Source organism: Typha angustifolia, chromosome 15 (genome assembly GCF_048772165.1).
Source record: "Typha angustifolia cultivar Huaian chromosome 15, ASM4877216v1, whole genome shotgun sequence".
Taxonomy (NCBI): Eukaryota; Viridiplantae; Streptophyta; class Magnoliopsida; order Poales; family Typhaceae; genus Typha; species Typha angustifolia.
This window is the reverse complement of record NC_133253.1, coordinates 8,763,002-8,779,372: the sequence shown is the minus strand read 5'-3', so window position 1 is coordinate 8,779,372 and position 16,371 is coordinate 8,763,002. Positions and strand designations below refer to the sequence as shown.

The 16,371-nt window shown below is 36.2% G+C and overlaps 1 protein-coding gene across 3 annotated transcripts in view; it reads right to left on the bottom strand.

Moving 5' to 3' along the window:
• The window catches only part of LOC140777869 (nuclear pore complex protein NUP160), a 51,054-nt gene that overhangs the window by 29,213 nt on the left and 5,470 nt on the right, over window positions 1–16,371 (bottom strand). For all 3 annotated transcript variants that reach the window (XM_073122269.1, XM_073122270.1, XM_073122271.1), the window contains exons 6-8: window positions 15,212–15,297; window positions 11,305–11,409; window positions 10,056–10,153 (exon numbers count right to left, since the gene is read on the bottom strand). In XM_073122269.1, coding sequence (XP_072978370.1) covers window positions 10,056–10,153; window positions 11,305–11,409; window positions 15,212–15,297 — 289 coding nt within the window. The remainder of the gene's footprint in view (window positions 1–10,055; window positions 10,154–11,304; window positions 11,410–15,211; window positions 15,298–16,371) is intronic.

Sequence of the window (16,371 nt, the reverse complement as noted above, 5' to 3'; positions counted from 1 at the left end):
AAAAAAGGCAACTAAGACATGCATATGAAAAGAATAAACACAGAAGAAAAGCCCCTTTAAATAAACCCAAACACGCCAATGAAGAGTAGACTTTTCTATATAACCATTTCTTTAGCATGCTGCTTATGTAAGCTCCTTAGTAAATCCATTAGCCTGCGTAGTATAAAAACCTCACCAGCAAGATAACCACTAAGATATAGATAAGCTGTTAGCTTGATTCCATTTTCACTTAAACTCTATCTTATCTTGTAGGTGTATGTCTTCACAAACATGTAAACGTAGAGAATTAATATGAGGTATTGCAGTTCTAACAAAAGCAAGTACACACAATTTGGCAATACAAATGCATTGACTTAACAATACTCTCAAATCTGAAACATGGAGAACATTAAGTAAAGAAATCAGGTCAAGAGATCTCCATCACTGCTATGATTAACCCTAGAATCATAAAGAGTTTAGTTTGTGATGTTGTTATTATAACATAACCTATAAATTCTCAAGATATGTGAACAATTACAGTTGACCACAAGAAATTCTATGTTATCATTGTTAACTCACTAACTCCACTAAGAGCTTAAATAGTTAGAGAAAGGTAATTTTATCCCCTTTTATCTCTTTTTATATTCTAACACTTTCCCTCACTTCACAGCTTGAGAAACTTTTGATAGATCCAAGAAGTGGACTCGATTTAAAATGGGTGGACATTGATTTATCAATTAACAAAGTAGATCTAGTGGGATTTGAACTTAGGACCTTATGTTTTAGTGCCATATTAACTATTCTAAAAGTTTAAGTTGATTGAGCAAGGTGGATTTGATTGTTTATACTATTAATTATTAACTCATCAACTACTATAAATACTTGAGTTATTCAATAACGATGGTGATAGGTTAACAGCCCTGTATATGCAATATGTGGTCCTTCTATGCAGCCCAACCTCGTATAAGCTGTATATGGGTACCACATTCACACATGCGCGCCCACATAACAACTGCATATGTGTTGCATATGCAGTTGCGCTCTCATATGCATATGTGAGCTAATATTGAGATACTTTTAGTTATAGCACTTGATAATTTATTAATTTGCTGATGCAACTTCTCGTACTCTGAAATATTTATTAAGTAATCTTATGATCAGAAAATAGCATGCCTTAATGGGTAGGATATTAAGAAGACGATCATATGCAACTTTTACCTATTTAGTAGTATTATGATAAAATATTCAATACACAAGATAAGAAAATTACATATAAGCTATTTCTAATATTTTTATCATTATACCACTTAAGCGCTATACGGTGGCTTAATTACCCATATACCACGAGTGCTTTTCACAACATTGATTAGCTTTTACACTCATAAAACTCCCTCTCACTTTAGGGTTCGAGGCATTATACTAGGCCAAAGAAGTGGATTTTAATTAGATGAATCGATAATTTATATTGTAAAATGGCAAATAACTTAATGAGATTCAAACTCAAGACCTTATTCTACGGTACCATGTTAACTCATCAACTACTTAGAAAGATTAAGTTGCTAAAGAACAATAGTTTTTATTCCTTCCTAAAGGTTCGTTCCTATTGCCCGATATTCTAACAATCACAATATCAAAAAGTGTCTAAATTTCCACTTCAGACTTCAGAGCATCAATGTTCTAAAAATTTGCAGTTAAGTCTTAAAGTTCTCTATCAGTTTAAGAAACACCACAAAGTTCCACCTTTTGAAGCATTGGAGCTATTCAAAGAAATAAGCATATAGACTCTTAGTTATAAAAATTATTAATTCCACCTTCAAAGGCATTGGAGCTATGGAAAGACTTAAGCATACAAACCCTTGGTTATAAAAATTCTTAAATGCAATCAAGCTACACTTTCTAAATAAGTGTTTTTCTTTTTCTTCTCATCCTTTGATACTTGATAGAGAACTTTAAGCAGTGTAAAGCCACAAACCCAAGGAGGCGATCACTAACTAGAGATTATTGAGAAAAAGTGTTGCAGAAATTCAATTGCACAACTTAGAGGTGATCATTCCAGGTGAAGCCAAGTTCAGGCCAAGTTTTTAGGTTAGACCGGACTAGACCTTTGTTTACGAGGCCCACCCGTGACTCACCCAAGTCGAGCTAGGTTCAAGTCGGGCTAAAATATTCCAGCCCATTATGATTCACTAGCCCGTGAGATATCGGTCTCAAATCGGGCATAACTGGTCAAGTCTAGGTAGAATTGTTTTTCTCCTTTGGTCATACTTTGGCCCATGATTCTAATAGTCGTTTAAGTACCGAGATCAGGATATGATGCTTGAAATAACAATCCATATCGGCCGTATCAATTGTATTGGCCTTCCATCTCCGGCAATTCAAATCGGGCGATCAGCCATATTGGCCGCCCATCTCGGCGATATGTATCAAGATTGAGAGAAACTTCAATCCATGACTCTAAATATCAGTTTCTGAATCAAAATCGGGACCGAGTGCTTGAAATAATAATATGTCTTGGCCATATCAACTGCATCGGTCTACCGTTCAAGACAATTTGGATTGGGATCAACCAAATCGACCATATCAGCCGTCCGTTTTAGTGGTACTGATCAGATCGATCGATATCCATGGTTTAGGCACTTAAAGAATTAGTCCATATTTGGACTTGGGTAAAGATCTTTTGCATTATTTAAATCAACAATAGCCGTGCCAGCCGACACTTGGCGTGCCGGTCGGCACTTGCCATACCGACTAGCTTATCGACACGTGGCACGAGGGGTGCCGCATAGCACCACTCCTAGCAGTGCTTCATTGAAGACTCTTCGTCATCGTTGTCATCATTCGCCATCGCCGTCGCCCGTCGTGCTCACCGATCACAATGCGGATGCCCTAGCCTTTGCTGGCTCGCGGAAGAAGATGACCCGAGTGGATTCGATCGTCGGGTTGATTTCAAATAAAAACTTAAGTTGCAGATCCAAATCTGAATTCAAATAAAATGAGAATGTTTTTTTTCCCTCCAAAACTAGCCTTTTTTGAAAAACCCGACCTAACCTAGACTATAGACTTACTTAATATTTCTATTGTTCCACATAGACTTTGGGCTAACAAGCCCATGTGCAAGATAGTTGACTCAGGCTGCAAATAAGCTTAATGGAGCAAAATGTTGACAGGCTAGTCGAGTCAAGCTTTCATGTGAGAACCGGAAAAAAAGGGGTTGAGAGAGGAGGGTGCACGTGCAACCCCCTCCCCTCTCCCTCTCTGGCACGCGACGAGCTGCAGCGGAAATCTCGCCTAATCCGAATCAAATTAGATTTAGATTTTCTTCTAATCTATAAATTAAACCCTAATTCTCTCTCTCTCTCCTTAATCCCTCCCCCGGTCAGCCGCCTCCTCTCTTTTCTCTCCTCCTTCGTTTTCTTCTTTCTCACCGTCGGAGTGACGCAGTAGAATCAGCCTACCGAAGTGCCGCCAGAGCCATCGAAGACCACCACGTGACTCCTTGGTAAGCCTTCTCCCACCCCTCAATTTTAATTTCAGTTTAATAGGTTAAAATAAAAATACCTAATTTGTGGGATTTCGACTTCGCCGGTGACTTACGCCGGCCGGCGGCTTCGGGTCGCTGTCTCTCCTCCACTGGAAGCCTTTCATCGTTGATCTCGTGCCATAGGTGTTCACCTTGGAGCCCTCGTGGCTCCAGTCGTCGTCGGCTTTTGAGTAGGTCGTCTGCGGTGGGTTCTCCTCCACCTCGTGAGGACAACGAAGTCGTGAGAGGGAGTCGAGGGGCTTGAAGTGTGGTCGTTGAACCGTCGCCAGCAAAGTCGTCGGCGGTCACTCTCTCCCTCAATTCTTCTCTTCCTCGTGTCAGTTGCAGGAAGGGAAGGATCTGGTTGGGCTCGGGTTTAACCCGAACCAACCCTTTTCTTATGATTTTTGGGTTCGGGTTCGGGTTTGGATTTCAGATCCAAAGACCCGACCCGAACCACTAAATTTGGGTAGGCTGCGGGTTAACCCGTAGCCCAATCCATTGTTTTGGCTGTGCCTTAGCCCAGCCCGATTAGTTTTTTTTTTTTTTGAGTGGGCCGGGCCAACAATAGTCCAGCCCAATCCACTGGGTAATTTAACTCATTTTAGTTCTTTTTAGTTTTTTTTAAATTTTAGAAATATTGATATTATTCAAATTAAAAATGTTATTATTATTTATTATTAAATGTGGTGATTTTTAGCACGTGAGCAAGATATTTGAGATTTCGATTGTCTTGCCTAAACTCTGGTGAGTGGGTTCACTCACATATTTATTTTTATTATATTTCCTACCTTATCAGACAATGTAATTTTTTGTGCAAATTTATTTATTTCATCCTTACATGCAAATTTAATTGTTACATTTTCTGTGTGCATTTAATTATTATACTCAGTGCATCGCCATACCTTATGCAAATATTAAATTTTAGTGAAAAGAAAAATGAGACTAGTATTGATACGACTTAGAGAACAGTCCCAGTATAAATCGCTTGCAGTTTTCCGTGGTAACTCAAGTCTATCTGAAAGTCTAACGAAAAGTCCTAAATCAGATCACTATAGTGACTTTCTTAGGTGACTCTGACGGAGTTAGAAAACAGTCCTAGGATGAATGAGAAATTTTCTAGGTGACTTTAATCTCTCTCAACGGTTAGTGGAAAAAACAGGGTGTGTTGATCACATAGTGATACCATCTGATGACCCTAATCGGATCAGCTATGAAGAAAAGTCCCAAGCGTCATCTCGAGGTGACTTCTAGTTGATGTGGATCCACAGAGTATAGACCCATTGAGACAAATGACAGTATAAATATTGGAAAGATGTTAATATGTTGAAATTGTGCAAGATTACAAGTTATGACTCTATTGTTATCATTGTCATAATTTAAATTTAATAAAACAGATCTTCGTTTATTTATTCTTGCCATTGTACACTTAGGAAGTATTAGTAAGGCTTCGTTTATCTCAAGCATATTGAAGTGCATAACCGGTCATGATTTCTATCCCGGGTCGTGACATTTCCGGCCGGGCCAAGTGGGCAAACATTGGCCGTATCGCCCATCACTAATTTGGGCTAGGTCGAACAAAGGTGATATGCACCCAATCCAAGCCCGAGCCCAACTTAAGTCCGGCCTGACCCTAGCCCCATTTAGAAATAGGCAATATGGGTCAAGCAAAGCCCAACCTGTAGCCTGCTCATAGTCTGACTGGTGTTTTGAATAGGTAATTGTATTCATCTTCGAAAAAGTGATCTAATTGAAATATTTGATCCCTTAATTTAGCAAACTCATAGTAAGTTACTAAATTTCCTATAACTAGATATTAATATATAGTCTACTATTATTTTTGTCTCTCTTCAAATTAAAATAAAAGGACTTTAAAAGGGCCATGATTGAAACAATTATATGTAAAGATGAATGAGAACCCATGTGTGTATATTTTTTATCTACATAACGCGAAAAGAAATAATGATAGAAAATATCTCAAACCAATCATGTTGCATGGATGGTACAATCAAATTGTAAACAATAATAAAAGATTAAATATATTTTACCCTCGTGTACTTATGCCCAAGATCATTTTACTCTCTTATACTTTAAAAAGTCTTAAACTAGCCTCTTTACTTATGACTAAACTGAAACATTTAGTTTTTGTCAAAGTTAATGGAGCGCACCTAAATAACCAAAATACTATATCGTGTTTATCAGGCAGAATAAAAAGGTTTTTAAAAAGAAAGAAATACTTATATAAGAGGGAAAAGGCTTTTTCGTCCATAAAAATTCAAAATGGAGGGAATTCAGCCTGCATTCAATTTTAAAATTTTTTGGGCGCACTCCGTTAATTGAGACAGAAAAACTAATGGTCATACTTTAGTTGTAAGTATAAAGACGGTTTGAGATATTTTGAAGTACAAGAGAGTAAAGTGATTTTAGACATAAGTACAGGAGAATAAAATGCATTTAATGCTAAACAAAACAACCAAAACGACAAAGAACATAGCAAACCAAGAAAGATCATTGGGTAGGTGAGAGGAGCCCAAGTCGACCTGGCCTATTATGATTGCCTCAAGCCCAATATCTCAGGCTAATGGCTAGTATCGGGTTGGAATATTTAAGCCCAACTACAGTAATTTGCGGGTGGGTTAGCAAACAGAGGCCCCAACCCCAATCTGGCCCAGAAAACTTGGCACAACTTACACGATGATCGCCTCATGGATTGGGTCATACCCAAATGAAACTCAGGCCAAGCTTAGCCCGATTTATTTCAGGCGGATTCGGTTTAGGCCATTTGATCATCTCTAACACAATTGTTACAACAAAAGGCATGCAAAACTCAAGAAATCAATCAATCTAGTTCAAAATTTCTATTAGGGATGTCATACTTGTGCTCAATAGAAAATCCAAGTTAAAGTTAGAAAGAGAACGCGTCTAACATACCCAATATTGTCAAGAGCACCTATAGTATGCAGTCTAGCAATAAAATATGCTAAAAATTTAAGATTTCCCAGAAGATATATATCTCATATTAAAATTACGTTAGTAATAAACCAATACATGTGTGATTATACAAAATGGTTTATAGTGGACCATCAACTAATACATGTGTAATTATACTAAAAGGTTTAAAGTAGACCATTTTATATTTACACAAATGAAGTGGCTAGCACAACCAAACACCATGTTTGAACATATATATTTACAAATTACACTAAAGCCTCGAAAAAAAAAAGAAATTTGGGCGTGATTAGGACGTAAGATTTTCAAAAACCTTTTTTTGTTCTATAAAATGCTCATACAGATAGGGCCTTGCCCACAAACCCCTTACGGTGTCTAACTCGCCTATGAGGCCGCCAAATACGAACTAAGAAAAATGACCAGCCTATGTTGGCCACCAAATAATGACTAGTCAGCATGTCCGTGGACATGTAGTGGCGGCCCTGACCGCTTTCCAAAACCTTGAATATACTTTATGATTCTTTTTATATTCGAACATTATTTTGGGTTAAAACATGGCCTTGATGGAGCATGATAACACCAAGTCATGGTTACAGATAATGAAAACTTTGTTGGGAAGATGGAAGAGTCATAATCTAGGTGAAATAGGGTTTGATACGAACCTTGAAACCTAACTCAACCCAAAAAATTAAGCTATTATGTGAGGGGCTAAGAGTTTATATAAACCCTTTCACTTTCTCCACTCTTTTTGATGTATAAACTCTAATACGCACTCAACAATCTCTTTCTTTACATGTGAGCCCAACATCAGCTACTCCCTCTTAGGTCCAATCTAACACTCTCAATTTAACAGCTATTCATGAGTCACTGCAAACCCACTCGTTTAAGCTCATGTATCAATTTAGTACATTCTTGTCCTAAAAAATGACTCTTGCTCCATCAAGTGTAAGCGAGCTTGCACATCAATCTTGTGTGTCGGAGCCCAATCTGAAGTCCTAGCTCCACTAGCCATACCACACTAAGACTACCATATTATTACGACTCAACCTAAATAACTCGCATATACAACAAAGCCACCAAATTGCTTGAAAATAGTCTACGATTGTGAACTATCAACTATGATAGCAATTGTTAGAGAGGAGTCCCAATCATATTGGAACAGGATTTAACACAAACTTTCCAACCTAACTCCAACCAAAAGTTTTAGCTGTTAGATAACAGCCCAAGAATCTATAAACTCTTTAATTTTTTCCTCTCTTTCTGATGTAGGATTTAAATTCTTATATGTGATACTCAAAAGGCTTAAGGACAAACCATATAACAGATCTAGCAGATTGCATAAGTTGGATAGAGTTTAAAACCATCAGCATATAGAACCATAAGACCATTAAAAGACCATCAAGAGTCCTTGTTCCAATTTCTAGGAACACAACAGCCATGCCTTTTCCAAACTATATGTGGTTGGCAATATAATCCTTTCGTCTATATATCTTTATTCTTTATTCAGTGCAAGGGTTTGTCTCGGATTCCTACTATATAAGTCTTTGCTTCCCTTTCAACAGCCATCACCTTTTCTACTAGCTGACTATGTACTCTTCTTCTTCTTTCCTTTCTGGTGCTACCCTTTTCTTTCCGGATGGGGTTGAGGTGTATAATAACCTAGTCTCATCAACTTATCCTCTACGGGTGCTATCAAGGATCTTCTTGCCATTGGCATAAGGAGTGTTGCCAACAGCAGATGCCGACACACTGTGTCAACAATAAAGAAGAAAAAGTGGGGAAAAGAGGGACCTACTGTCTCATTAGATCGTCATCAGCGAGCCTTACTCGTGCCCTAGCCGCTCACTACACCACCCACCTACTTTTTTGCATGAGCACCCGTGTCATAGCCAATACATAGGAGAGTAGGAACCATGAAATGAAAAGGATTGCTAACATATCCAACTTATACTAAATGGATATCTGCTCATTCTAAATTAGATACGATAAGTGAATTTGGGTTGAATCCCCTTTGTCATTCCTCTACCACAAGTCCTACCAACCTCCTGTGTGGCCACAATACCTCTCTACAGCCTCTTTGCCACCACGTATCACCTCCTCTGCTCTTGCTCTACCTTGAATCACCTCTAAAAAGCAATCCACGACGGCAGATCTCCACATGCTGGCACATCAATCCATGGGTGTTACCTTACAGATTGAATACAATCATTTCAATTTCTATCTTTTCAAGTGGTACCACTAGTCTGTCCCCATCAACATCCTAATTTTGCTTCATCTTCTAAGAAATCTTATAAATTGCAAAGCATTTGATATAACAGTCGCTTGACTGACGTAATTTAAATGCAAGGGAAAAAAAAGCAATTAAATAACCGATGGAAAAAAGAAGCTCTTTAGTTACAATAGTGGCCAGATAAATAATTAGCTTTCCAGTCATAAATGCTAGCTATTTATATCAACAATTCAACCAATCAAGTTCCAAACAGTCACTTCTAAATGATTTTATTAAAACTTGTAATGTTAACAGCCTTTGAAGCAGACCCTCTGAGGTAACTGAACAAATTACTGGTTACCAAATGACAGAGAAAGTGAAGGAAATATAATATAAAAGTGTCGTGACATCAACTTCCAATTAGATTACTTGTTTTATATGAACAACCATAATATTAGCCTAATGTGCAAGAGATGTCCGCACCATTTTGTTTGGCCACTGGATTGGTTAATAGACTGGAAAGCGAGAATTTCCGAGGACTAAGGGTAACTAAGCATAGTATAAGACGGATTGCTTTAATATGATAAATATATCTGGAAGGGAAAGGCACCATAGTCAATTCGGGCTAGGCTAGGATAGATTAGTGGGCTGCCTAAAGTATTTGAGAGTTCTCTAGAAACCTCTAGATTTTTTTTTCTCAACCTTTGGACTTCCTAAAAATCCTTTAGACTTCCCAAAATAGCTCCTCAAAACCTCCCAAAAAAAGACCTTTCCTCTCCCAACCTAATTCCTTTAACTTCTCAAAAGCTCATCTTCTTCACATAAACCCTCCTCTACTCTTCATTCTACTCTACTCTCTCACAGTCCATGAGGGTTTCTACCCTTTACGTCATCTTTACAAAACCCCCCATAGACTTTGTGGGCTTCTTTTTAATCTACCTTATTTCTCTTCTTTATTTCTAAGTAATTGTTGCTGTTTTGAGGGATTTCTAGCAATATAGTGAGGGCTATTGGTACTTGGAATTAAAGTCAAAGGCAAGGTTTAAGGCTACAGACTATTCTTCACATTGGGTGGGATCCAACCTATCTTTAGCCCGCTTTTGATTAACCTAAGTCTAGTAATCGATCTACTATTCTCTTTGGCCATATCTTCTGTTATAAATTTCAGAGTTGTTGTCATGTTAAGTTTAAGATGAACTGAATTTAATCTTGCTTATATCTTAATAGAAAGTCTTATGCTCATTTACTGCTTTTGTTATCTATATTACTGAATTTATTTAGCCTACATTTGTTCAAAATTTTGAGTCACATTAGAAAGTCATCATTCTACGGTGGAAAAGAAAAACTCAGTGCAGTACCACCAGAAACTCAAAAGATGAGATAGACCATTTTACTTACATGTTACAGTCAGAATGGGATAGATCATAAAGCATTTGTCCGTCCTCTTTAAGTATCCAAAGCTTGCTGGAACTGATTTTCAAGTCGACAAGTCTTCCCTGATATGAAGTGCATAACAACATCCAAAATCAAACTACAGCTTATCTTACATACAATAAGCAAGAAATGATCAAAATAGCCATTGTTACAACAATAAATAAATAAATAATGATTGAGCTGGCAATTAATATATCCAGCAAAAGGACCACCATTCTTCACAATGGTATCTACAATGTCAACAGACTTATCGGGCACTTGAGCTAAACTAATGGATACCCTGGTTGGATTTTTTTTCAAACCTACGAATCAAACACAACTAAATAACCTTTAACCTTCATGTGTCACATAACAAACAAAAGAAAACGTTGATACCCCATTATCAGTTGGAACATCTTGAAATCAAAAGTGGTCACAAGTATTATATTTCAATAGCAATGGAGCAGCTGGACATAGTAAACATCAACCAGAGACTAAAAATATCTCCAAATCCATAATAATATACTATTAGAATAGTTACAACAGCTCTTCGATCAAATTTTAGTTGTATAAACAGGCTTTGGCTCCACCTTCCAAACTGCCAGTACTGTGGCCACCTAAATCCTACCAAGATTGTAGTGAGCATGCTCATATAATGAGATGCAACACCAGTAAATTAAGACTGTTAAGTAATAACTTACTTTAGAATATGAAGCCTGATATCACAATCTTCAATTTATCAAGGTAAATTGCAACAATATTTCAAAATATGGAACCTGAAATTTTGCATAAATCATGTCAACAATTATTTTTCTCCTACATCAATTTTCAGCTAATTGTTAAAAAGGTTGTGCCACCACTCTTGTTGATTAGTTCAGGAAGAACACCAAAAGGTTATAGGAGCAGAACCAGAAGCACTACCTGTAACATTAACAACCATGGCATTTCTTTTCGCGACTGAACAATACTACGACCAGACATGAAAAGCAAAAGAGATATAAGAGCAGATTAAAGCATAGGAGACCACCTCACTGGCTTCGTATTAAGCTTGGACAAATTTATAGCCGTATTATCATTTGTAGATCAACTTCAGTGACATTTTACCCCACTAATGCATGGCTATACAAACTTATATTACCCAAGATTTTACTAAAGTATATCCAAACATATCACATGATACAGCATTATCAATATGCCAACAAAGCTAACAAAAAGAGTAAACAATATGTTTTACCTCCTCCAAACGGATATAATGCATTGAGGAATCCGGAGAGAAAACATTCCTATCACCAGCACTGAAATGAAAGTGACACACAGCAACAGTATAAATATCCGGTACCTACACAATTAGACAATTGGTCAGTTACTAAAGACAGATTTTTCAAACAAAAGGACTTTTAAAAACAAAAACAAAAATAGCAAAAATAAAGAATTAGAACCAGAAATACATAAAATTTCTAGCTTGGGCAGAAAAAAAATCCTAACAAACAACATAAATAAGTAATGTTAATAGAGTAATGTGCTTTGGGCATCTAACAGCGGCCCATTGACTAAGCGTATTGGCATAAATTAGTTATTTCTCCTCTGCAGTAGAAAGCTAGCTCGTAAGTCCTAAGTCAATGCAGAAAAATAATTGTTGATGTAGGTTCCTACAATGTATTAAGGGTGGGAATAATCAAGTCTAATTAAACAAAAACGGGCCATATTTGTGTTTGTTCTTTCAATACGTTACAGCCCAGATTATGTCAACCAATTTTAACTTGTGTAAATATTTCAACTCTAACCCATTTAATTTATGCAACTTGGTAAACCTGTATATCCCACTTAACTCATTTACCACATAAGACATTTAACTCTTGAACCAATTTGACATGTATATTATTTATATTCAAAGATGAACAATATAGTAGAAGGTTACATAAGTGATCCATTTAACTCCTTTAACAAACAAGTCATGTACGTGTTTAATATTTCGTTTAATAAATGAGTCATTTTCATGTTTAATAATTGTTTACTAAACAAGTTGAATTCATGTTGGCTCAAAGTTGAGTTGTTCACCACTCCAAGTTTTAAAGCAGCAATACAGAAAATGTCCTATTATTGCAAAAAATCTTATCCTTGATTGAAACAATTGAACAAGAGGACTATCAAACAAAGTTCCAAATGCTGTGATGCGGATTGATCACTCGAAAAAAACAATAAGTACTAACTATATCAGCCATTCCGACCACTGGTATCGGGTTTTGGCATCAGACTATTATTTTATTACATAAAATTATAAAAAAAAATTAAATGCAAAAAAAAAAATTAATTGATCAAACAGAAAAATATGTATATATAGGTTGCTAGTCTAAAGAAACTACTCTCTAACTTTATCTCTCTTCCACACACAAATTCTCTCTCCCAGTCCCACTCACTCCCCACCATCCCTCACTCTCTTCCACTCACCTTCTTCCCCTTCTCCAATCACTCTCGATCAAATGAGCTCCCACTCAGTCCCTCCCTCACTCTCAATTCCCAATCCAAGTTTGATACCAGTCAGTTGATTAGTATTGGGTTAGTATTGATTGTACCGGCTGATACTATGGATCCCAAAATCGGCAAATCCTAAGTCGGATCCGGGTCAAATAAGGCAAATCCATAACAAATTGATATCCATGTCATCCTCTCTCTCGCTCTCAACCAAAGTAAGTGATTCTCTAATGCAATCTAGCTCCGGGGAGGTCTTTCGAACTCCAGCGATGCAAATCCAACCCCAATGACCTTGGGTTTGTAATTTTTTGTTTTTCTCTCTTTTCTTCTTCTTCCCTACAGTTTTTTCACCCCTCTATTCTTCTTCACTAAAGAAGCAAAAAAAATGTGATTTTTTCCTTCTTTTTCTTTCAGTTCTTCCATTCTCTTTATCTGTTTCTTCTTCGTTACACAACAACTGAATTTTTCCTTTCTTTCTTTTCGATTCTTCCACTACTCTCCCTTTCTCTCTCTCTCTTCTTCATTACAAAAACAAAAGGTTTTTTCTTTTTGTACTCTCTTTTTTCTTCATCATTGCAAAAGAAGCAGAACAGTAATTTTTATTTTTTTTCCTTACGGTTCTTTCACTCTTTCTTTTAGTGAGTATTTTTTTTTTAAAAAAAAGTTTAGTTTTTAGGTCTTCATATGCCAATAATAATTTTTTATTTCACTACCAACTTTTTAATGTTTTTAGAAATTTTTCTAGATTCTTTAATATTAAGAATTTATGCAATGACAAAATAGTCTAATCCGATACGAGCAACCAATACATATTGTTTTCCGAGACAACAGATCCCAATCCCAAGTTTCGAAACCTTGTCTATTCTCTTCTCTTGCGCTTACTCTATACATTTCTCTCTTTCGCTCTCACTCTCAACCTCGTGGTCTCTCTTCTATTCTCTACGTTGCTGCGAGAGGATGAGTGAAAAGGGAGAGAGAGAGAGAGAGGTGGGAGTAAGTTGCTGGAGAGAGAGGAGAATTGGAGAAAAAAAAACCAAAAAAAAAGGGAGGGTGTCGGAGGAGCTCGTCGAACTTCTATTTTGACAGATAGGCGTCAGAGGACTTCGCCGAAGGAGGAGTTTGCCAAGATATGAGGTGCATCCCGTACTCTCTTATTGGGTTGTTTCAATCGATCCGGATGAATGGACCTAATACAAATCAGGTCCACCTGAAATCAATTAATTGGTTGGTTTTCGAGTAGGATTGGGATCGGCCAAAACCGGGCATCATGCTATCAACCAATGATTATCATGCAAGTCAGCATTTTGACATTTCCAGTGCTATCCCGCACGTACTATGCCAACACACCAGTTTATCTCAATAACAAACCCCCAAATCATACATCAATGGTCTAGAGTATCTTTTAGGATAATTTAACATATTCATAGAATAATTATTTTAGCCGACAAAAAGATCTGGTTTAGGCTCAGCTAATTTACATTTGAGCTCGAGCCAAGCCTATTTCAAGCTCGGGCCTTAAATGAACTCATTCAAGTCTTAAACAAGTCGAGCTCAATTTGGGCCTTAAATGAGCCGAGACTATTACGAAGATATATGATCTATATATCAAAGATCTAATAGTTGCAGATTATACATAATATAAATATTAATAAATAAAAATTTGGAGCTTCTCGAGTCTAAAATTGGCTCAAGCTAGGATCATTAATATTGGAGCCAAGCCTGAGCTCAAACCACTCATTTATTTTGAGCACACTATGTAGCACCTAAAATAAAACAAACTCAAAATGTAAGAAAAAAGGATGCTCAAGTTACAAAGTTATCAAAAATCAGGTCTTAGGTGTCATAATTAAGCCAAGATTGTTTAGAAGTAAGTTATTTGAGGTCTTTTTTATTTCTCATAATTTATTATGGTCATGTTATGCAATTCTAACCAATATTTAGGCTGATTTTGAGCTTATTTAAGGTATTTTCAGGTATAAGTAGAAATATAGAATTTTGTGGCTCAACCTACACAAATTAGCAAGCTTAATTTGTATAAGGAGCTTCATCCACTCCGTATTAGAAAACAAGATGGAGTCACTTATAAGTTATGATATTCTTTCAAGAAATATATGAAGAAGTTGAAGTAATCATTGATTCAAGCAAAACAAAGTAACTACGATAATTACGGCTTTCGTTCTTTTCTCCTTCTTCTCTTCTTCTCCTTCTTTCTTCTTGTTTTCCCTTTTTTCGGTTCTTAATTTTGATCCTTGACTCTTGATTCTTGATATTGCTTTAGATATCCTAAATCCTATCAACCCTACCTAAAAGACCTCACTCAAATCCCTCACCTAGTCACCTTTAATACTTTTTCTACTTCATCGGGAAACACTACAATGCTAATAAAGATATAAGATCGATTTCCCAAATCTATAAAAAAAATCATGAAGAGCGAGCCATGCAACAACGCTGGACTTTTGCTAGTCATCATATCATATCTAGTTGCCCTATGTCAAACTCTTATCAAAACCATATAGCCTTCTATTGGTTGGTAGTGTAAAGGGTCCTAGATCACCATCCTTAAGAAGATATTAAATGATAAATTCTTGAAACATGAAAATAACATAAAGAAAAAATTAATGTGTCGTAAGCTGGTGGACTTAGATATGAGATGTCCATGTCTAACATACCAAAGTATCTTGATGTAAAACTGCCAAAGAAATCAGTTGTTTGTCATCATTAGCCTCACCAACCCATAACTTCGAGGGATTAGTTCCTAAAAAAGAATAAAAAAAGAATAAAAAAAGAAGTAATGTCAGTTGACAAAACAATCAAATGGGACTAAACACATGCTAAGTATCAAAATCCTTCCAATATCTGGTATCACAGAACCCAGTGAACGGTACTTGCTCAGAAGTACTGCTCGAAATAAAATATCAATCGGGAATATGTCACAATAAGTTGTCACTTCTCTGACATACAGTATATTCACTTCCAGTGGAAGATATAGTATTATTTCACTTTTTTAGGACGATATAGGAATGGTGAATGATTTCACCATTTCTAGCAAGTGGCATGAAGTCAAACCAAATAACAAGCACTTGTCCATGCACATGGCAAACTAGTACCTTGATAATGAACATTCTGCAACTATTCAATCTGTTGAAGATAAAGAAATTCCTGTTATACCAGAATAATTGCTGTACATACTGCTAGTAATCCAAGATGACTATCTCAAAGAGTCAACAAAAGAAATTTCTTACTTCAAATAAGTGACGAAATAAAGCTCATATAAATCACAAAATTAGAACATCTTGGACAACATTATCTAGGAATTCAGCCAAAAGCTGCAAAGATTTATAATCGAAAAAGCATACAATTACTATGAGAAGGTTAAAACAATATAATGATAGTTGGATTAATTCAGAGAATATCATTAAAAATAAAGCATTGGATAAAAAAAAATCAGTATTTTCATGCGCATTAAATATAAGAAATACAAACTTAGAAATCAAAGTAAGACTAGTGTGATTCTTTAAAAAAAGGAAAAATGTTATAATAGGAATTATCTTCCAATATTAAAGAGGATCTATATGCTCTCTAGTTTATGACACCAAAAGAAGTGTTTAAAATCAAAGTTTCCAATATTGGGATCGAGATCAGCGCCTGAAAAAAAAAGAAAAAACAACACGTATCGGCCTTTATGGTATCGAACTATTTTTCAATTACATAAAATTCTAAAATTATTTTAAAATGCAGTAAAAATTATGAAGCAAAGGGATATTGTTTTCAAACACTATAAACTTCCATTAAGTTAGCCATTTTGAACTATAGCATTATCATGAAATAT